This window comes from Plectropomus leopardus, chromosome 15, assembly GCF_008729295.1.
Source record: "Plectropomus leopardus isolate mb chromosome 15, YSFRI_Pleo_2.0, whole genome shotgun sequence".
Classification (NCBI taxonomy): Eukaryota; Metazoa; Chordata; class Actinopteri; order Perciformes; family Serranidae; genus Plectropomus; species Plectropomus leopardus.
In genome coordinates, this window is record NC_056477.1 from 21,315,990 (window position 1) to 21,337,097 (window position 21,108).

A 21,108-nucleotide genomic window follows, 5' to 3' on the forward strand; every position below is an offset into this window, starting at 1 on the left:
CCAACAAACTCTCCAAGCAAGCTCTGCTACTGTTGTCGTCAGCGAGCACTTTCCCATCATGGGCCTGCTGCAAAATGTTAAGCAACAGCAGTACATAGCAACACTGGCTGCAGGCTAGAGCAGCCTCCTCGTCACTAACTTAATGTCAGCAGTGCCACAGCTAATGATGCTCCATGGGAATTTCTCTCAGTCTTTTTAATGATACCCGCTGCTTTCATTGTTACTAATAGAGTTATAACAGTCCACCTGTTGGGCAAGATTGCCAAAGTAGAAAAATGGTTAGGAAAGCATGAACTGCACAGCCACAACATACAGATTGTGAATAACGGGTCTGTTTTCATGTCGCGGGTTAAAATCTTTATGTGCATCAGCAGTGCTGCACAATGTAATGTCACATTCCCTAGTAATTTGGCTGTGTAATAACTGTAAATGATTTGGGATCCTGCTGGGGAATCCTGCTCCGCTTCTCATGGAGAGGATTAGCACACTTTTAAGAATAGCCTCTTTAATCACAGACTGAGGTTTACTTAACCACCGCGTTTATTTTTACAGTCCGTCCGTTTCTTGGGGCTAATCAGCGCGCCGCTCCCCCAAAGGGACACTGTTTCCTGTCACTAGGCCCCACAGCAGCAACTATATCGCCACCTCGCCATCTATTAAAGAGCGGACTTATCAGTCAGGCTGGATTGCTGTCTTAATTACGGAGCCCAGGAAGAAAAAGGGCAGCATTATCAGTGTAATTATGGACCTGGACATTTCAGTGGTCAGCGAGCTGCATTCCCCTCCTCGGCCTTGGGGCACAGGCCTGACTCCTCCTGACTCATGGGAACCAGGACGAGCAACAGCGTAACACACCACTCTGCAAGGATGTCTCTACTGCCAAGCCACAGGCAGAGTGTTGTTAAAGGGAGCGTCTGGCCGCATGCTAATGTTAGCTGTGCTGCAGGTCCCATTGGAACTGTAATTTAGTGTTTTGTTTTTTCTGTTTGGTAAAATGCTAAATACTTCTCTGTGTGCCTGCCCCCAACTATTGTTTAAAAGCTGTTGCATAAACACCCCGCTACTTAAGATTCATTTGTGGTCTTTAAAGACGCAGCCCAGTTGTGCGGGCAACAATACTGGCTCTTTGTTTGTTTCATTTGTGCAGCTCCATGCTGTAATGCTAATGTGTAGTTCATTAAGTTCAGATTATTGCTGTATTGCTTGAGAAGGAATTTGGAATAAACAGATTAAGGTATTAGAATTTTTAGATATCACAAGGATTATCTGACCTTGCTGTGATGTTTGTGAGTTTCTTGAATGTATTGCATGTGTCTCTGTGGCATGAGTGTGTGTTTTTGTGTATTTGGGCTGATTTTTACTTTATGTCCCACTCCTGAGGCTGATGGCATGGCTCTCTGTGTGTCTTGCAGGTGTCTGTATGGCTGGCAGGGCCAGTACTGTGACAAGTGCATCCCCCACCCTGGCTGTGTACATGGCACCTGTGTAGAGCCCTGGCAGTGCCTGTGTGACACCACCTGGGGCGGCCACCTTTGCGACAAAGGTTAATTTCCATCTCTGATTTCAGTTCAGGACGCTGCAAGAGCAGCCTTTGTTGCTTGTCAAAACAAACTAAAGCGGTGTGAAATGCTCCTTTTCTAGATCTGAACTACTGTGGCACTCATCAGCCATGCCTGAACGGAGGGACATGTATCAACACAGGGCCTGACAAGTACCAGTGCACTTGCGCTGAAGGCTACTCCGGTGCCAACTGTGAGAGAGGTGAGCGTTTTTGATCTCCTGCGCAGTAACTTCTAACTGTCAGTTATTTCTGCTAAGCTTCAAAAGGTAAATTCTACTGAATTTACAGATAAAGTTTACTCATCATGAGAACTAGTCAGCCTGTGAAAACAATTTATTGTCTTCTGTAGCCTTGTTGGGTGCTTTTCAAGTCTGAGAAAGAACCTGTTTACAACCAGTATTAACGTGTCTCAGGTGATTCAATCACAAGTGGACAGTGCAAAATACAAGTGTAAACAACCACCAAACACAGTATGATCTGATCACTCAAACCACTTGCAGAGTTGGTCGAGGTGGTATTTGACCATGTTGTGTAAACATGAATGCGTCCTGATGCATCCTCAACAAGGACTACGTCATCGTTGCAGGACGTTGTGGTGATAGTGAGCTAATGCTAATGTTGGACAAAGTCATCCATCGTTATGGAAGGAAATGTATTGGAAACTACTAACAGGAGCTGAACCGACACAACCGTGAACATGACTAGCAAGCATGCTAGTGGGCAGCTAGCAAGAGTGTGGACCTTATAAGAATAATAATAACGTGTATGTGTAACGTGTGGGGCTTTTGACCTCCTAGCATTACTGACATAGGCGGTAACAATATATGAACACGAGTCAGCTGGAGATGCATGATACACAGAGGTGTGAACAGCGATCCTGGCTCAAAATAACCCTGAAGATGACATTAGGGTCACCCCAGAATGAATTTGTATTTATCATTTTTACCATCATAAACTGGGGTTGTGATTTGAAAGATGTGGTAATTATCCAGGTGTGGAGGATCTAATGAAAGATGCAATATAGTTGCCTCATGGGAATTATAATAACCAACCTTTATTGAAGGTAAATTTAAAGGTCGACTGTTAAGAGGGACTAAAGATCATAGCACCTTCTCCTTTGCTGCTTAAATTCTGACCATTCTTTGTTTAATCTGTCTCTCAGAAGTGCCCCCCAACTTTGCGGAAGTGCAATACTAAATCTCCCGACTGTACCTTTGAGGAAGGAGGGGATATTGTTCCGTCTTAATCATATTTTTATCAATTCATGGCAAAACAAAATAGAGGCTCCCAGGATTTTCCTTTTTTTATTTGTCTTTTTGTGTTTTTGTTTATAAGACGATCTACATCTGGAACCTAAACTCAAAATACAGGAACTAATCTCATGGGGTCTCAAACTCCTGCTTGCAGTTATAATAAGTGGGTTGTTCCGGGCTTTCTGAGCCTACAGACAAAAGGTCGAAGGTGGCTTGAGTTTGTAATCAGAGAAGGTGGTAACTCGGCAATAATCTCGTTTCCACTCCAGCGTGAGTGGCCCCTGAGTCAGGCAATCCACCAGTTTGATCTTCGGGCGACGCTCATCCCTGCGCTCCTCGGGCACTCGAGACAGATGGGTGTGGTGCGAAGGTTCAGCTGCTGCGAACACTTACCATGGAGATGATGTTTTTTTCCTCATTAAATCTGAGCCTTGCGGGGTGCTGACAGCTTAACTGCAGAGATGTCAGGAAACCGTGCCCTCCGTAACAGGAGGTCCTCAGACTAGGGGTGCGTCAGGCTATTGTAGCACGGAGGCCCCAGGGTGCCGCAACGCATCCTCTCCGCTCCCTCCTCCCCATGGCATACCAAGAGCTGTCCACTGATCACCTCCAACTGCCTAGTTACTCCCAGAGTGAATCATTCATTTTTGATTCATTTGGGACCCACTCATCCTTAACTCGTCCAGAGAGGAGAAACTCCAGGGCAGAGCCCCCCCACCCTCTCCCGCCAGTCTCTCATCTTGTGCCGCCTCTCAGAAGAAGAATGGCGGGGAGTCAGAGGGAAGTCACGGTGCGTTGGTCAGGTCAACTTAGCATGAAAGATGATTTCCTGGTGGTGTGGTCTGCCGGGCGGGTAATGAGAGTGAGATGGGGGGATTTTGAGCGGGCTTTTGGAGCAAGGGAGGAGGAGAGGAGTAGGTGATGGGTGAGGGGAGTTGACGCCTCAGTTTGTTCTGCTGACAGAGCTTTCAGCAGAACAATTTGGTTTTCCAGAAATGAAAATCAGAGGCTGAAATGCATTTTTTCTTTTACATTTGATTTGTTTTCCTGTGAACAGTCGGCTAAATTTGTCACAGTGAAGTACATTCATGGCAGCTACAAGAGCATCAAATATCAGATAATTGGCCAAAAAGGGTAAAATCACAGACGAAGTGTCATAAATTGACAAACGGAGTGTCCAAGAGTGGATTTTTCCTTTTTTAAAATGACTCACATGGGCGTTTGTGTGACCTGTTAGCAAAAACATTCTCTCTTTTTCTAGCGGAACATGCCTGTCTGTCCAATCCATGCTCCAACGGAGGAGGCTGCTCAGAAACCAGTCAGGGCTACGAATGTCAGTGTGCACCAGGCTGGAGCGGCCCCTCCTGCACTATCAGTAAGATTGCACTCAACCTGCACCCAGTGTTAGTACCCTCATAGAAAAGATCATGTTGAATAACCAGATTTGACTCTTCTTCATAGATGTTGACGACTGCTCTCCAAACCCCTGCAATCACGGAGGAACCTGCCAGGATCAGGTCAACGGTTTCAAGTGTCACTGTCCTTCACAGTGGACGGGAAAGACATGTCTGATAGGTGAACCACACAGCCTCTCTTCCTCCACATCACACATGTCAGCTGCACATGCAAATGCCACTAACCCCTTCTCCCCCTCTCTAGATGCCAACGAGTGTGACAGCAAGCCTTGTGCCAATGCCAACTCATGCCGCAACCTGATTGGTGGATACTTCTGCGAGTGCGTCCTTGGTTGGACGGGGCAGAACTGCGACATCAGTGAGTTGAAGTCTGTCAGCTGCAGCTGTAGAGCAGGACACCTGTCTCTTAGCGCCTGCCTCGATTTATTTATTTATTTATTACAGTCTCAGCTCCCCCTCCCCTAGAAAAAATATTTTAATAGATAACAGTGTAAAAAGACAAAGAAGATTGAATTAAATATATTTTATTTCAAACATAAAACAAAAAACTATGCATATGAAAAATAAAACAAAAAAAAACAAAAAATAAAAAATATTACAGATTTTCAATAATAAACATTAACTTACATTTCATGTCTGAAGAGGAGCATGAGGAAGCAAAATTCTTATCTAGTCCCAACCCTGTTTTATTCTAATACGTTATCGAGATCACTTTAAATCACATTTAATTCACCTTTAAATTTATGTTGTGTGGTGTTATAATTTTCATAATGTTATTTGTATTTATTAATGTTACATTAAATTGTTATTTTTAATGTGTGACATATTTTATGCCCAGGGACAACAGATGAAAGTTAGCTTGCTGCTACATCTGGTGCAATAGTTACATTGTACACTGTCCCTGTTTTAAAGGCTGAATTAGGGCTGTAATGTGAAGGCGTAAAGCAAACAGTTGGACAAGTGCAACCTTTTTCTGCAGTGTAAATGAATCTGCTGTATCATTATATTATCCCCGTGTGTGGCCAAGGCTGTGGTGACAATCCCAGGCCTAGTTTCACTTGGCAGCAGACAGGATTGCTCAATCCTCCGATTCTGCAGCCACGCTATCCAACTTTCTCTCGCTCCGACAATGTTTTGAAAAGCCCCTAGCATGGGAAACATAAAGCACAGACATGTTTTCAAAGACAGACTATTCAGTCAAGCTGTTCAAATTAATCCTCATATTTATTTTCCCGTGCAGATATAAACGACTGCAAGGACCAGTGCCAGAACGGAGGAACTTGCAAGGTAAGTGTCGGGTCAAAAAGCAGTCTCGCTTTATCAGGCATCGTCGCTTTGTTTGCCAGCTTGTTTGTTTGTTTTATTGTGTCTTTTTCGTCAAAGCCCGAGACATTTACGGTGGTTTTATAAATAGCTGCTGTAAACTGTTCCCTCCAAACCGACAGTGGAATTGTTGTGGAATTCCTCCCTGAAATCAAATCTGAGGGGAGTGGGTTCAGAGGGGCTTCTTAGGGAGGGACACACAAGTTCCTCGACCACACTAGATTGAATTACCATAAACATTATTGTGTTGAGCCTGTGCCAGGAAAATGTGTTGAAATAATTGCGGAGCTGTGATAATGTCCCTCCAAAGTTGCCCCCCCCCCCCCTCAGCCTCGCTCTTCGTTCTGTTCTGGTTTGACAGTTATTGTTTGGACCCCACCCTGTCAAAACAGTTCATCAAATCTGCGGCCGCGTGACCCTGGTTCCTCTCTCTCTTTTTCAGGATTTGGTGAACGGCTATCGTTGCACGTGCCCCCCTGGCTTCGCCGGGGAGAATTGTGAGAGGGACATCGACGAGTGTGCGAGCGCGCCGTGCCTGAACGGCGGGCGCTGTCAGGACGAAGTGAATGGCTTCCAGTGCCTGTGTCTGGCTGGCTTTTCCGGAAATCTCTGCCAGGTGAGACTCCCACCGCTATCATGGACACAATTAGGCCCACATGCATCCTCCCTGCTATCATTTAGCATCTTAATCCCTCGCCTCCCCCCATTTGCCCCCTTTCTGCCATCATTGCTGTATCTTTGACTTCGCTGTAAAGTTTTCCTGCCCCACCCTCTTAAATGGCTGTTGTTCCACAGTCCTCCTTTTTAAAAGGGAGTGCTTTGTTGAAGCTGCTCCTGGCTACAGCGGGATACATTCCTCAGCGCTGAAGCCCAGACTCAGAGGACGGCTCCTATGTCTCTGCCTTGTTTTTCCCCTTCCTCCAAGTGCTGTGCGTGTGTTGTTTCCTGGCACAGCCTGTAGGGAGGATGCTGTGGGTTTTGCTCTGTTCAGTGTAGCAGAAACCATGTCAGCTATCAGGTTCACCACTCTCTATTCAATACCTTTCTGCCCCTAGCTGGATATCGATTACTGCTCCCCCAACCCGTGTCAGAACGGGGCGCCCTGCTTCAACCTGGCCACAGACTACTACTGCGCTTGCCCAGAGGACTACGAGGGCAAAAACTGCTCCCACCTCAAAGACCACTGTCGCACCACCACGTGTAAAGGTACGTCTCCTGCCTGCAATAACCACAAGCTTTTCACTCTTTGTTTTTTTCCAGTAAGGTGATCTGCGTAGCGTGCTGTAGTAAAATGCTGAATAAGGCCAGGTCTTCACCATTTGCCTGAACTCTTTGCCCACATTTTTCCCAGGAGGGCAATACCTATATTTTAGTTTCGTGCGCTGAAGTTTCTTGGCGTGAAGGTGAGCAGGTTTTTTTTTTTTTTTTAGCGTAGCTCCCTTGATGAATGCCCCCTTCCACCTCCTCAGCACAGCCTTTCCAATGATTCTCCCCTCCTCTGAGTTCCCTGAAAATCTGGCAAAAGGCTGATAGCACTGTGTGTGTTCTCTGTAATGACTTGGTGGGCTACCTCTTCTTTTTTCCCCCTCAACGAATGCGCACATTTTTCTATGTGTGTGTGTGTAATTAAGTGAGTGGACCAACCACGGAGTCAGATACCAGACGGTGAGATTCTCTCTGCTCTTGGCAAGAATTAAGTGATTACAGGGGAGAAAATTCACCCCCGCTCTCCTAACCTGATCAGACAGGGGGAAAGGAAGGGATTTCAGTGCAGAGTGAGAAAGATCACTCTGAATTGCTTATGAAAGCATAACAGCTTATCGCTGTTTCTTCTATCATTCATTTTCTTCACACTGTAATACTGTTTTTCTCAGGGGATTTTTAACCAGCTTGTTGCCATATCAGCTGCAGAGGCCTGTACCATGTAGATCTTTCTTTGCCTCTCTCCTGTCACTTGTTGGCTCTCTCACTTTGTCAGTGTACACTAGCAGACGGTGGCTCTCATTTGAATATCAGCAATACATTTGCAATCCCAACTTATCAATGGAGGGACACAAACCGTATTATATAATTTGAAACAAGTGCATGTCCAAATAAGTTTCGTTTGTTGTTTCATTTTCGAACTGCCTCTTCTCTCCACAGTGATTGACAGCTGTACGGTGGCCGTAGCATCCAACAGTACACCGGGAGGAGAGCGCTACATTTCGTCAAATGTGTGTGGACCTCACGGCAGCTGCCGGAGCCAAGCCGGGGGCCAGTTCAGCTGCGAGTGCAAGGAGGGCTTCAGAGGAACCTACTGCCATGAGAGTAAGACCAGATTCCGCACACATACACAATACAGAATCAGGGTTTCTGTGGATCCTTAAAAAGTCTTAAAAGGTACTGAATTCATAAACCTAAAAAAAAGGCCTTAATTGGTATTAAAATGTTAAAATGAAACTGATGTTTAAAAAGTTTTTAAAATCATAAGATACGCAAATTAAAATATTATGAACATTGAACTTTAAAATCTCACAATAATTGCTAACATCAGAAAAATAATTTTCCCAAAAGCCCCCTGCATTTACGCCTTGCAGATCAGGATAGCTGAGCTCACAACACATTTTTTTGTTTCCTGCTGGGTTGCTCACAGCAGAGGATCCACAGTCTGCTAGCGAGCTGTCACTGTGCTCTGGACGACACGGCAAAGTGTAAATGTAACCAAAATTTGCTTTTTAACCAAGATTCTGTAGCATGGCTGTAACCGATACAGGGCCATGCATACAAGGCATGGTGTATTTTATGCAAAATGTTTTTGAAATTTGGCACGATGGGAATTAAGGCAGAGTGAGAAACACAAAATCGCCAGCTTTTCCCCACTTCTGTTTTACCCTCTTTATTAGACAAAAATCATCTTTTAAGTTAAAATAAAACTTTTGAACAAAATTGTCCCTAACTCTTAGTAATGTATGTAGGCACATGTTCTTTGTGGTCTTGAATTTCATTTGGAGTGGCATTAAAAAATTCTTTAAAAGCCTTCAATCTGACTTGCTGCAAGCTGCAGGAACCCTGAGAATACAAGACACCGCCGATTACATCACATCAATTTCACATTTTCCATGTCTCCACTTTAAAAAAAATAATACAGACATCAACGACTGCGAGAGTAACCCATGCCGCAATGGAGGCACCTGCATCGACAAAGTCAGCGTGTACCAGTGCATCTGCGGCGATGGTTGGGAGGGCGACCACTGCGAGATCAGTGAGTAGGACTGCCTGTACCATGACCTCAAAATAAACCCACAACTCCCTCACTGTTCAGTCCATGTTTGAAATTAAAAATTGTGATGATGTGTTTGATATGCCGCCCATAAACCACTCCTTTTTTGTGTCTCCACCAGACATAGATGACTGCAGCACCAACCCCTGTCATAATGGAGGGACATGTCGAGACCTGGTGACTGATTTCTTTTGCGAATGCAAGAATGGCTGGAAGGGAAAGACGTGCCACTCCCGTAAGATCTTTTTTTTTGTCTCCACACCCGTGTAGTCTGTCTGTGCAGGCTCATGGTATGTGCTTATGGCTGTATGTAATTACCCAATCTTCCATACTGTATGTGTGTGTTTATTCAGACTCTTGTGAGTGCACAGCTCAAGCAACCCCTAAGATTTTAAATGCTCCCTCCAGGCGAAAGTCAGTGCGATGAAGCCACATGCAACAACGGAGGCACCTGCCACGACGAGGGTGACACGTTCCAGTGCAAGTGCTCCCCAGGGTGGGAGGGTACAACATGTAACATAGGTGAGTCTCTCACACACACACACACACTGAAGACTGCTTTGTGGGAGAGCTCCGTCTTGTCTCGGATATTTAATCAGATCTGTCGGATCCGCGAGGTCCACAAACAGTTTTTATCCCTTTACTCTGTCAACGCTCCCTCTCCTCCCATCTCCCTACTTGCCCATTTCTCCCTCTCCCGTGAGCGCTGACAGATATCCGCTTAAAATCCCTGATTGTACTGACAATACACTTCAAAGTCGTGGAATGCAGATTCCCTCAGAGAAAACGGAAACCCAACAGAAAAAAAGCCAAACCAATAGCAGTCTCCTGTGACTGTTTAAGGTTTACGAGCACTGATCTTTACTGATAATCCTCTTTTTAAAGTTGTGGGGGGGAAACTCATTCTTTTTTTCCTCTCTCTCTCTTGCAGCCAAAAACTCAAGTTGTCTTCCAAACCCGTGCGAGAATGGAGGTACCTGTGTGGTGACTAGAGAGTCATTTCGATGTGTCTGCAAGGAAGGCTGGGAGGGTCCGACGTGCACCCAGAGTAAGTGCACTTTAAATGGTGGATGGGATGAGGGTGGACAGTTATTGCTATTAAATGATGATATACCTCCTGCTACCTAGTGCAGAGGTGAAGTCCTGCATCTGATTAAATCTGACTCTCCCATCCCCTCTTGATCTGTACCTTTTTTTTTTTTTTTTTAATCTCTTTCCTCCCTCCCTGGCTGCTGCCGGCCATGAGAGGAGAAAGAGGAGGGAGAAAGGGGGCTCAGGAAAGTGGAGACAGATGTTTCTCTCCCCCCCCTCCTCCTTGTCTAACACACACCCCTCTCTCCCCTCTCGTCGTTGCATTCCTGTCCAAACAGTGACATGTCGGCTTGTTCTACAGCCCTCCTCCATTTCCCTGGGATCCCTGCCCTTGTATGCATGTACTCCAAAACATAAATTCCCCGACTTTTGTTAGGGAGGGAGAAACAGCCGGGGTGGGAATGTGGGTGTGGAGGTGTTGTCAGTGGTTGTGGCGGCGTTGGTGGGGGGGAGCTGGAACTCATTTTTGAGGGTGAGAGTCGATTGTTTGCTCTATGTTGTTAATAAGGCAGAGCAATCAGGAGTCCAAGCCCGACCGGCCCAACACGCCTTTGCACACGCAAGCTCAGACGTGCTCTTTGCTGTCATGTGAACTAAACACTCATACATGAGATTTAAAAAAAAACCAACACACTCACTACTCTCTGTCTCTCTCTTCCCTCCCTTTCTCTGTTTTTTTTGTCTCTCTCAGACACCAACGACTGCAGTGCACACCCATGGTAAGTGGAAACTAAACACTTCCTGTAGATTTAGACAGATGCACACATGGTGCTCCTCCTCCTGTATCGTAGTTTCTTACCTGCAGGCTCTCTCTCTCTCTCGCGCTGTCTAAATGCTGAGAACCGGGCATACACCCTTCCCTGTCATTCCTGGGACGCAATCAGCTAACTCTCTAATGTGAACTCCCAGGCACAACTCCTCTTTAATCACATACCACTGGCACTTACTCCAAAACACGTGTACACTTGTCCAATAAAAAGAACAAGTCTGATTGCCTTAATCGTCTTTCCTGAGAAATCATTTGAGTAAACTAGTGAGAAAATTCCAGGCTGAAATGGGTTAATATCAAGGAGGGTGCATAGATGTGAATCACTAAAACAAGCCTGGGGGTATACTGATACACAAACTGACATCCCCCTGTTTTGTTTTTTTTTTTTCCATGAAGCTACAACAGCGGAACCTGCGTCGACGGGGATAACTGGTACCGCTGCGAGTGCGCCCCAGGCTTTGCTGGTCCAGACTGTCGGATCAGTGAGTATTAACCCTGCCTCCCACTCCTCCCTGATCCCTGTAAGTTAGAGCAGGCCCGGGCAGCGGGACCATCACAGTCACTCCAAATGGAGGGTCTAGTCGGCCAATTATCTGTGCATTGGGCTGCAGGCCAGGCCGAGCCATTTCGGTGTCACTCCACCGGGCCCTGCTGCTGTCCCTGGGGGAAACCGGCTTAGCAGGCCAACAGCTAATCAGCCATGCTCTCTGACACTGATTACACAGATTGTTTTCCCTCTTAAAGGCTTTCAGATGGCCACATTCTTTCCCATTGAAAACCCTTTGTTCTGCTAAGTCCAGCCTATAGCTCCTGCATACCTGCTAATGATGCTGCCTTTAATAAAGCTGCATGGGGCAAAAAAACGTCCCTGGACTGATTTAAAGCATGTTTGCTCGTTTTTTATTAACTGCCGCATATGTGTATGTGCTGTTCCAAATGACACATGACCTCTAGTGAATTTAGCCTAGGAATTAGATTTGTGTGCCGACTGCTTAACCCAATATTTGTGCACTGTCTGACTTCTAAAAAGGAGCCATGTCTTACCTCTCGCTTTTCTCTTCTGTGGCAGATATTAATGAGTGCCAGTCCTCTCCGTGTGCCTTTGGCTCCACCTGTGTGGATGAGATCAACGGGTATCGCTGCCGGTGTCCACCCGACAGGACTGGACCCCACTGTCAAGAAGGTATAAGGCTTCAAAATCAGAAATCAGAAATACTTTATTGATCCCTGGGGTGAATTGGGCAATTACAGTTGCTCTTATACTGAATACAGGCATAGAGAAATTTTAAGAAAATAGAAATGAGAAGTATGAAAAAAAAATTGTGCATGATACTACAATATATAACACAAATATAGACATTACAGTATAAGAAATAAGATATTATAAGATATAAGCAATAATTGCATTGTACTACAAGTTTGCAGAATATAAATACAAGAAAAGAATAGGTAAGAATTCAATAAAAGTATTGTACAGATGAAATATTGCACAAAAATCCACATAAACAAGCCTTTCGCTCTCTAATACTGTAATTGTATTTAACACAGTAACAAGAAAACCTTGCTCTGTAAACGGACACGTCCCCCCTGATGGAGTCAGATGGGATGAAGACTGCAACACTTGCCACTGTTCTAATGGGAAAGTCGTGTGCACAAAGGTACGTCTAAACAAACTCTGCCTGTACAGGAGTGAAAGAGGTGATGACTGCTCTGTGCAGCTGTAAAGCATGTTGTGTGATTGTTTACTGATGGAAGACAGGCTTTGATAAATAGCCACAGGCTCGAAGGATGAGGGCCATGTTGGGCCACAACAACACTGTGTCACAGGGTGGAGTCGGCCTAGGAGTGTCGAATTTTATACAGAGATGATGCAGTTTGTTTTGAATAGACAACACAATGGGAGAGCTGGCATCTGACACCTGTATCAAACAGTGCCAAAGTCACACTGGGTGAAGATTTGGTGATATACACTTCGAGGCCTAAAGTATCATTATCATGCTTGTCTAACCACCACCATGAACAATGGTGCCTCACTGATACTGCAGCCTTCAGGAAGAAAATGCAGTATGGGGTGAATATGATCTTTGGCTGTAAGGTACAGAGTAACTTGTTAAACAGTCTGATTATGGGAACACAGTTGTATGTTGGTTTTATTGTGCTTTTGATAGAGGTAACTTGTGTGTTTAATGCGTATTACAGAAGCATATCCTTTGACATGCAATGGTGAGAACTGAATATTTATGGAGGTGCTATTATCCTTGAGTGGGGAAAACTAGTGCCATTTTTCAGATCGGTTACCGGTCCAGTTAAGGGCTGGGTATAGAATCTCGGTCATTTAGTAGTTCTTGAGATGTTTCAGTCAGGGGCAAACCAAACACAACAGACCTTGCACAGAGCCACACTGCTAGCATGGCTAATTTAGAAATAAAGCCGCGGTTTGTATGTCTATGTGCAGTTACACTTACAGTTTACATCTATGTCTTGAAAAAAACATGGATGCTTCATTCAAATCTTCCTGCACAGAAGATATTTACAGTCAGCACATTTTCAAGGTAGGCACCTGAGATTAGTGTCATCAGTTCAGTATATGAGCAAATCTCTCCCCATTTGTCCCTGGCTTATGAGGTTAAATTATGGCCAGTTAAGGGAATTTTTGTAAACCCTAATGATGTCATAGTTCACCTCTGACCTCTTGGGTATACCGTGTCAGAACTTTATCATTATATCTAATGAGACATTTGTGCCAAATTTGAGTGAATGAATGTTTTACTACTAGGGCCATGAACATGTTTTGAAAGGTCACTGTGACCTTGACCTTTAACCACCAGATTCTGATCAATTCATTCTTGAGTCTAAGTATCGGTTTTATACTCTTAGTATAATGTATCACAAAAAAAAGTGATAGCATTGTATGCATTTTATGTGTTTTTCAGCTGTTTGCAGCTGTTTTTGGAACATGTCATTTTCTGGACTTTTTTTGCCATGCTTTCGGGTCATTTTTTCAACGTGCCATTTTATTGTGTTTTTGGCCGTTTTTGCAACTTTTTATGCTACGACGTGTATTGGTACACTGTTTTATTTGTTTTTATGCTGTTTTAAGCTGTTTTTTGGGACGGTCATTTTTTTGACATTTTTGCCATACTATAGCCTTACTTTTCAGGCCATTTTTTCAACATGCCATTTGAAGGTGTTTTTAGCCGTTTTTGCAACTCTCTATGCTACAGCGTGTCTTGGCATGCTAGTTTATGTGTTTTTCAGCTGTTTTAAGCTGTTTTTGGGACGGTCATATTTTTGACTTTTTTGCCATACTATAGCCTTGCTTTCCGGGCCATTTTTTCAACATGCCATTTTAAGGTGTTTTTTGGCCTTTTGTGCAACTTTCTATGCTACAGCGTGTCTTGGTACGCTGTTTTATTTGTTTTTATGCTGTTTTCAGCTATTTTTGGGATGGTCATATTTTGACTTTTTTTTGCCATACTATAGCCTTGCTTTTCAGGCAATTTTTTCAATATGCCATTTGAAGGTGTTTTTGGCCGTTTTTGCAACATTCTATGCTACAGCGTGTCTTGGTACGCTATTTTATGTGGTTTTTAGCTGATTTAAACAGTTTTTGGGGTGGTCATTTTTTTTACTTTTTTGCCATACTATAGCCTTGCTTTTCGGGCCATTTTTTCAACATGCCATTTGAAGGTGTTTTTGGCCGTTTTTGCAACTTTCTATGCTATGGTGTGTCTTTGCATGCTAGTTTATTTGTTTTTCAGCCGTTTTCAGCTGTTTTTGGGACGGTCATTTTTTGACTGTTTTTGCCATACTATAGCCTTGCTTTTCAGGCCATTTTTTCAACATGCCATTTTAAGGTGTTTTTGACCGTTTTTGCAACTTCCTATGCTACAGCGTCTCTTGTTAAGCTGTTTTATTTGTTTTTATGCTGTTTTCAGCTGTTTTTGGGACAGTCCTATTTTGACTTTTTTTGCCATACTATAGCCTTGCTTTTCGGGCCATTTTTTCAACATGCCATTTTAAGGTGTTTTCAGCCTTTTTTGTAAAACTTTCTATGCTATGGTGTGTCTTGGCATGCTATTTTATGTGTTTTTCAGCTGTTTTCAGCTGTTTTTGGGATGGTCATTTTTTGGACTTTTTTGCCATACTATAGCCTTGCTTTTCGGGCCATTTTTTCAACATGCCATATTATGGTGTTTTTGGCCGTTTTTTTTTGCAACTTTCTATGCTACAGCGTGTCTTGGTACGCTGTTTTATTTGTTTTTATGCTGTTTTCAGCTATTTTTGGGATGGTCATATTTTGACTTTTTTTGCCATACTATAGCCTTGCTTTCCGGGCCATTTTTTCAACATGCCATTTTCAGGTGTTTTTTGGCCTTTTTGTGCAACTTTCTATGCTACAGTGTGTCTTGGTGCGCTATTTTATTTGTTTTTCAGCTGTTTTCAGCTGTTTTTGGGATGGTCATATTTTGACTTTTTTTGCCATACTATAGCCTTGCTTTCCGGGCCATTTTTTCAACATGCCATTTGAAGGTGTTTTTTGGCCGTTTTTGCAACTTTCTATGCTACAGTGTGTCTTGGCATGCTAGTTTATGTGTTTTTCAGCTGTTTTCAGCTGTTTTTGGGATGGTCATTTTTTGGACTTTTTTTTTGCCTTGCTCTTCGGGCCATTTTTTCAACATGCCATTTGAAGGTGTTTTTGGCCTTTTTTGCAACTTTCTATGCTACAGCGTGTCTTGGTATGCTGTTTTATTTGTTTTCATGCTGTTTTCAGCTGTTTTTGGGACGGTCATATTTTGACTTTTTTTGCCATACTATAGCCTTGCTTTCCGGGCCATTTTTTCAACATGCCATTTTAAGGTGTTTTTTGGCCTTTTGTGCAACTTTCTATGCTACAGCGTGTCTTGGTACGCTGTTTATTTGTTTTTTATGCTTTTTTTCAGCTATTTTTGGGATGGTCATATTTTGACTTTTTTTGCCATACTATAGCCTTGCTTTTTGGGCCATTTTTTCAACATGCCATTTGAAGGTGTTTTTTGGCGTTTTTTTGCAACTTTCTATGCTACAGTGTGTCTTGGCATGCTAGTTTATGTGTTTTTCAGCTGTTTTCAGCTGTTTTTGGGATGGTCATTTTTTGACTTTTTTTGCCATACTATAGCCTTGCTTTTCGGGCCATTTTTTCAACATGCCATATTATGGTGTTTTTTGGCCTTTTTTTAAAATTCTATGCTATAGCGTGTCTTGGTACACTATTTTATTTGTTTTTTCAGCTGTTTTAAGCTGTTTTTGGGACGGTCATATTTTGACTTTTTTTGCCATACTATAGCCTTGCTTTCCGGGCCATTTTTTCAACATGCCATTTGAAGGTGTGTTTTTGGCCGTTTTTTGCAACTTTCTATGCTAGCGTGTCTTGGTACGCTATTTTATGTGTTTTTCAGCTTTTTGAGCTGTTTTTGGGATGGTCATTTTTTGACTTTTTTTGCCATACTATAGCCTTGCTTTCCGGGCCATTTTTTCAACATGCCATTTTAAGGTGTTTTTTGGCCTTTTGTGCAACTTTCTATGCTACAGCGTGTCTTGGTACGCTGTTTTATTTGTTTTTATGCTGTTTTCAGCTATTTTTGGGATGGTCATATTTTGACTTTTTTTGCCATACTATAGCCTTGCTTTTCGGGCCATTTTTTCAACATGCCATTTGAAGGTGTTTTTGGCCTTTTTTGCAACTTTCTATGCTACAGTGTGTCTTGGCATGCTAGTTTTATGTGTTTTTCAGCTGTTTTCAGCTGTTTTTGGGACTTGGTCATATTTTGACTTTTTTTGCCATACTATAGCCTTGCTTTTCGGGCCATTTTTTCAACATGCCATATTATGGTGTTTTTGGCCTTTTTTATAAAATTCTATGCTATAGCGTGTCATGGTACGCTATTTTATTTGTTTTTCAGCTGTTTTAAGCTGTTTTTGGGACGGTCATTTTTTGACTTTTTTTGCCATACTATAGCCTTGCTTTTCCGGGCCATTTTTTCAACATGCCATTTTAAGGTGTTTTTGGCCGTTTTTGGCAACTTTCTATGCTACAGCGTGTCTTGGCATGCTAGTTTATGTGTTTTTCAGCTGTTTTCAGCTGTTTTTGGGGATGGTCATTTTTTGACTTTTTTGCCATACTATAGCCTTGCTTTCCGGGCCATTTTTTCAACATGCCATTTTCAGGTGTTTTTTGGCCTTTTGTGCAACTTTCTATGCTACAGCGTGTCTTGGTACGCTGTTTTATTTGTTTTTATGCTGTTTTCAGCTATTTTTGGGATGGTCATATTTTGACTTTTTTTGCCATACTATAGCCTTGCTTTTCGGGCCATTTTTTCAACATGCCATTTGAAGTGTGTTTTTGGCCGTTTTTGCAACTTTCTATGCTACAGCGTGTCTTGGCATGCTAGTTTTATGTGTTTTTCAGCTGTTTTCAGCTGTTTTTGGGGATGGTCATTTTTTGACTTTTTTGCCATACTATAGCCTTGCTTTTCGGGCCATTTTTTCAACATGCCCATTTGAAGGTGTTTTTTTGGCCTTTTTTTGCAACTTTCTATGCTACAGCGTGTCTTGGTATGCTGTTTTTTATTTGTTTTTATGCTGTTTTCAGCTATTTTTGGGATGGTCATTTTTTGACTTTTTTTGCCATACTATAGCCTTGCTTTTCGGGCCATTTTTTCAACATGCCATTTGAAGGTGTTTTTGGCCGTTTTTGCAACTTTCTATGCTACAGCGTGTCTTGGCATGCTAGTTTATGTGTTTTTCAGCTGTTTTCAGCTGTTTTTGGGATGGTCATTTTTTGACTTTTTTGCCATACTATAGCCTTGCTTTTTGGGCCATTTTTTCAACATGCCATTTGAAGGTGTTTTCAGCCTTTTTTTGCAACTTTCTATGCTATGGTGTGTCTTGGCATGCTAGTTTATGTGTTTTTCAGCTGTTTTCAGCTGTTTTTGGGATGGTCATTTTTTGACTTTTTTTGCCATACTATAGCCTTGCTTTTCGGGCCATTTTTTCAACATGCCATTTGAAGGTGTTTTTGGCCGTTTTTGCAACTTTCTATGCTACAGCGTGTCTTGGCATGCTAGTTTATGTGTTTTTCAGCTGTTTTCAGCTGTTTTTGGGATGGTCATTTTTTGACTTTTTTGCCATACTATAGCCTTGCTTTTCGGGCCATTTTTTCAACATGCCATTTTCAGGTGTTTTTTTGGCCGTTTTTGTGCAACTTTCTATGCTACAGCGTGTCTTGGTACGCTGTTTTATTTGTTTTTTTATGCTGTTTTCAGCTATTTTTGGGATGGTCATTTTTGACTTTTTTTGCCATACTATAGCCTTGCTTTTCGGGCCATTTTTTCAACATGCCATTTGAAGGTGTTTTTGGCCGTTTTTGCAACTTTCTATGCTACAGCGTGTCTTGGCATGCTATTTTATGTGTTTTTCAGCTGTTTTCAGCTGTTTTTGGGATGGTCATTTTTTGACTTTTTTTGCCATACTATAGCCTTGCTTTTGGGCCATTTTTTCAACATGCCATTTGAAGGTGTTTTTGGCCTTTTTTGCAACTTTCTATGCTACAGCGTGTCTTGGTACGCTGTTTTATTTGTTTTTCATGCTGTTTTCAGCTGTTTTTGGGATGGTCATATTTTGACTTTTTTTGCCATACTATAGCCTTGCTTTTCGGGCCATTTTTTCAACATGCCATTTGAAGTGTGTTTTTGGCCGTTTTTTTGCAACTTTCTATGCTACAGCGTGTCTTGGCATGCTATTTTATGTGTTTTTCAGCTGTTTTCAGCTGTTTTTGGGATGGTCATTTTTTGACTTTTTTTGCCATACTATAGCCTTGCTTTTCGGGCCATTTTTTCAACATGCCATTTTAAGGTGTTTTTCAGCCTTTTTTTGCAACTTTCTATGCTACAGCGTGTCTTGGTATGCACGTTTTATTTGTTTTTATGCTGTTTTCAGCTGTTTTTGGGATGGTCATATTTTGACTTTTTTTGCCATACTATAGCCTTGCTTTTCGGGCCATTTTTTTCAACATGCCATTTGAAGGTGTTTTTTGGCCTTTTTTGCAACTTTCTATGCTACAGCGTGTCTTGGCACGCTAGTTTAATTTTTTTTCAGCTGTTTTCAGCTGTTTTTGGGATGGTCATTTTTTGACTTTTTTTGCCATACTATAGCCTTGCTTTTTCGGGCCATTTTTTCAACATGCCATTTTCAGGTGTTTTTTTGGCCTTTTTTTTGCAACTTTCTATGCTACGTGCGTGTCTTGGTACGCTGTTTTATTTGTTTTTATGCTGTTTTCAGCTGTTTTTGGGATGGTCATATTTTGACTTTTTTTGCCATACTATAGCCTTGCTTTTTTCGGGCCATTTTTTCAACATGCCATTTGAAGGTGTTTTTTGGCCGTTTTTGCAACTTTCTATGCTACAGCGTGTCTTGGCACGCTAGTTTTATGTGTTTTTCAGCTGTTTTTCAGCTGTTTTTGGGATGGTCATTTTTTGACTTTTTTTGCCATACTATAGCCTTGCTTTTCGGGCCATTTTTTCAACAGCCATTTGAAGGTGTGTTTTTGGCCTTTTTTGCAACTTTCTATGCTACAGCGTGTGTCTTGGCACGCTGTTTTATTTGTTTTTAGCTGTTTTCAGCTGTTTTTGGGATGGTCATTTTTTGACTTTTTTTGCCATACTATAGCCTTGCTTTTCGGGCCATTTTTTCAACATGCCATTTGAAGGTGTTTTTGGCCGTTTTTGCAACTTTCTATGCTACAGCGTGTCTTGGCATGCTATTTTATGTGTTTTTCAGCTGTTTTCAGCTGTTTTTTGGGATGTGTCATTTTTTGACTTTTTTTGCCATACTATAGCCTTGCTTTTTCGGGCCATTTTTTCAACATGCCCATTTTGAAGGTGTTTTTGGCCTTTTTTGCAACTTTCTATGCTACAGCGTGTCTTGGCATGCTAGTTTAATGTGTTTTTTCAGCTGTTTTCAGCTTTTTTTGGGATGGTCATTTTTTGACTTTTTTTGCCATACTATAGCCTTGCTTTTTCCGGGCCATTTTTTCAACATGCCATTTTCAGGTGTTTTTTGGCCTTTTTTGCAACTTTCTATGCTACAGCGTGTCTTGGTACGCTGTTTTATTTGTTTTTATGCTGTTTTCAGCTGTTTTTGGGATGGTCATATTTTTTGACTTTTTTTGCCATACTATAGCCTTGCTTTTCGGGCCATTTTTTCAACATGCCATTTGAAGGTGTTTTTGGCCGTTTTTTGCAACTTTCTATGCTACAGCGTGTCTTGGCATGCTATTTTATGTGTTTTTCAGCTGTTTTCAGCTGTTTTTGGGATGGTCATTTTTTGACTTTTTTGCCATACTATAGCCTTGCTTTTTGGGCCATTTTTTTCAACATGCCATTTGAAGGTGTTTTTTGGCTTTTTTTGCAACTTTCTATGCTACAGTGTGTCTTGGCATGCTATTTATATGTGTTTTTCAGCTGTTTTCAGCTGTTTTTTGGGATGGTCATTTTTTTTGACTTTTTTGCCATACTATAGCCTTGGCTTTTTCGGGCCATTTTTTCAACATGCCCATTTGAAGGTGTTTTTTGGCCTTTTTTGCAACTTTCTATGCTACATGGCGTGTCTTGGCATGCTAGTTTATGTGTTTTTCAGCTGTTTTCAGCTGTTTTTGGGATGGTCATTTTTTGACTTTTTTGCCATACTATAGCCTTGCTTTTCCGGGCCATTTTTTCAACATGCCATTTGAAGGTGTTTTTTGGCCTTTTTTTGCAACTTTCTATGCTACAGCGTGTCTTGGCACGCTATTTTATGTGTTTTTCAGCTGTTTTCAGCTGTTTTTGGGATGGTCATTTTTTGACTTTTTTGCCATACTATAGCCTTGCTTTTCCGGGCCATTTTTTCAACATGCCATTTTTAAAGGTGTTTTTTGGCCTTTTTTGCAACTTTCTATGCTACAGCGTGTCTTGGGCACGCTGTTTTTATTTGTTTTTATGCTGTTTTCAGCTGTTTTTGGGATGGTCATTTTTTGACTTTTTTTGCCATACTATAGCCTTGCTTTTGGGCCATTTTTTCAACATGCCATTTGAAGGTGTTTTTGGCCTTTTTTGCAACTTTCTATGCTACAGCGTGTCTTGGCATGCTAGTTTATGTGTTTTTCAGCTGTTTTCAGCTGTTTTTGGGATGGTCATTTTTTTGACTTTTTTGCCATACTATAGCCTTGCTTTTCGGGCCATTTTTTTCAACATGCCATTTGAAGGTGTTTTTTGGCTTTTTTTTGCAACTTTCTATGCTACAGCGTGTCTTGGCATGCTGTTTTTATGTGTTTTTCAGCTGTTTTCAGCTGTTTTTTGGGATGGTCATTTTTTTGACTTTTTTTGCCATACTATAGCCTTGCTTTTCGGGCCATTTTTTCA

General features: G+C 42.1%; 1 protein-coding gene across 1 annotated transcript in view; it reads left to right on the forward strand.

The window, feature by feature from the left end:
* The window catches only part of jag1b (jagged canonical Notch ligand 1b), a 50,611-nt gene that overhangs the window by 12,823 nt on the left and 16,680 nt on the right, over positions 1-21,108 (forward strand). The window contains exons 6-22 of the mRNA XM_042501823.1: positions 1,413-1,543; positions 1,642-1,761; positions 4,076-4,189; positions 4,276-4,389; positions 4,474-4,587; positions 5,470-5,516; positions 5,995-6,168; positions 6,608-6,758; positions 7,695-7,859; positions 8,680-8,793; positions 8,933-9,046; positions 9,220-9,333; positions 9,743-9,859; positions 10,595-10,622; positions 11,069-11,154; positions 11,742-11,855; positions 12,221-12,330. Of these exons, the coding sequence (XP_042357757.1) occupies positions 1,413-1,543; positions 1,642-1,761; positions 4,076-4,189; positions 4,276-4,389; positions 4,474-4,587; positions 5,470-5,516; positions 5,995-6,168; positions 6,608-6,758; positions 7,695-7,859; positions 8,680-8,793; positions 8,933-9,046; positions 9,220-9,333; positions 9,743-9,859; positions 10,595-10,622; positions 11,069-11,154; positions 11,742-11,855; positions 12,221-12,330 (1,927 nt within the window). The remainder of the gene's footprint in view (positions 1-1,412; positions 1,544-1,641; positions 1,762-4,075; positions 4,190-4,275; positions 4,390-4,473; positions 4,588-5,469; positions 5,517-5,994; positions 6,169-6,607; positions 6,759-7,694; positions 7,860-8,679; positions 8,794-8,932; positions 9,047-9,219; positions 9,334-9,742; positions 9,860-10,594; positions 10,623-11,068; positions 11,155-11,741; positions 11,856-12,220; positions 12,331-21,108) is intronic.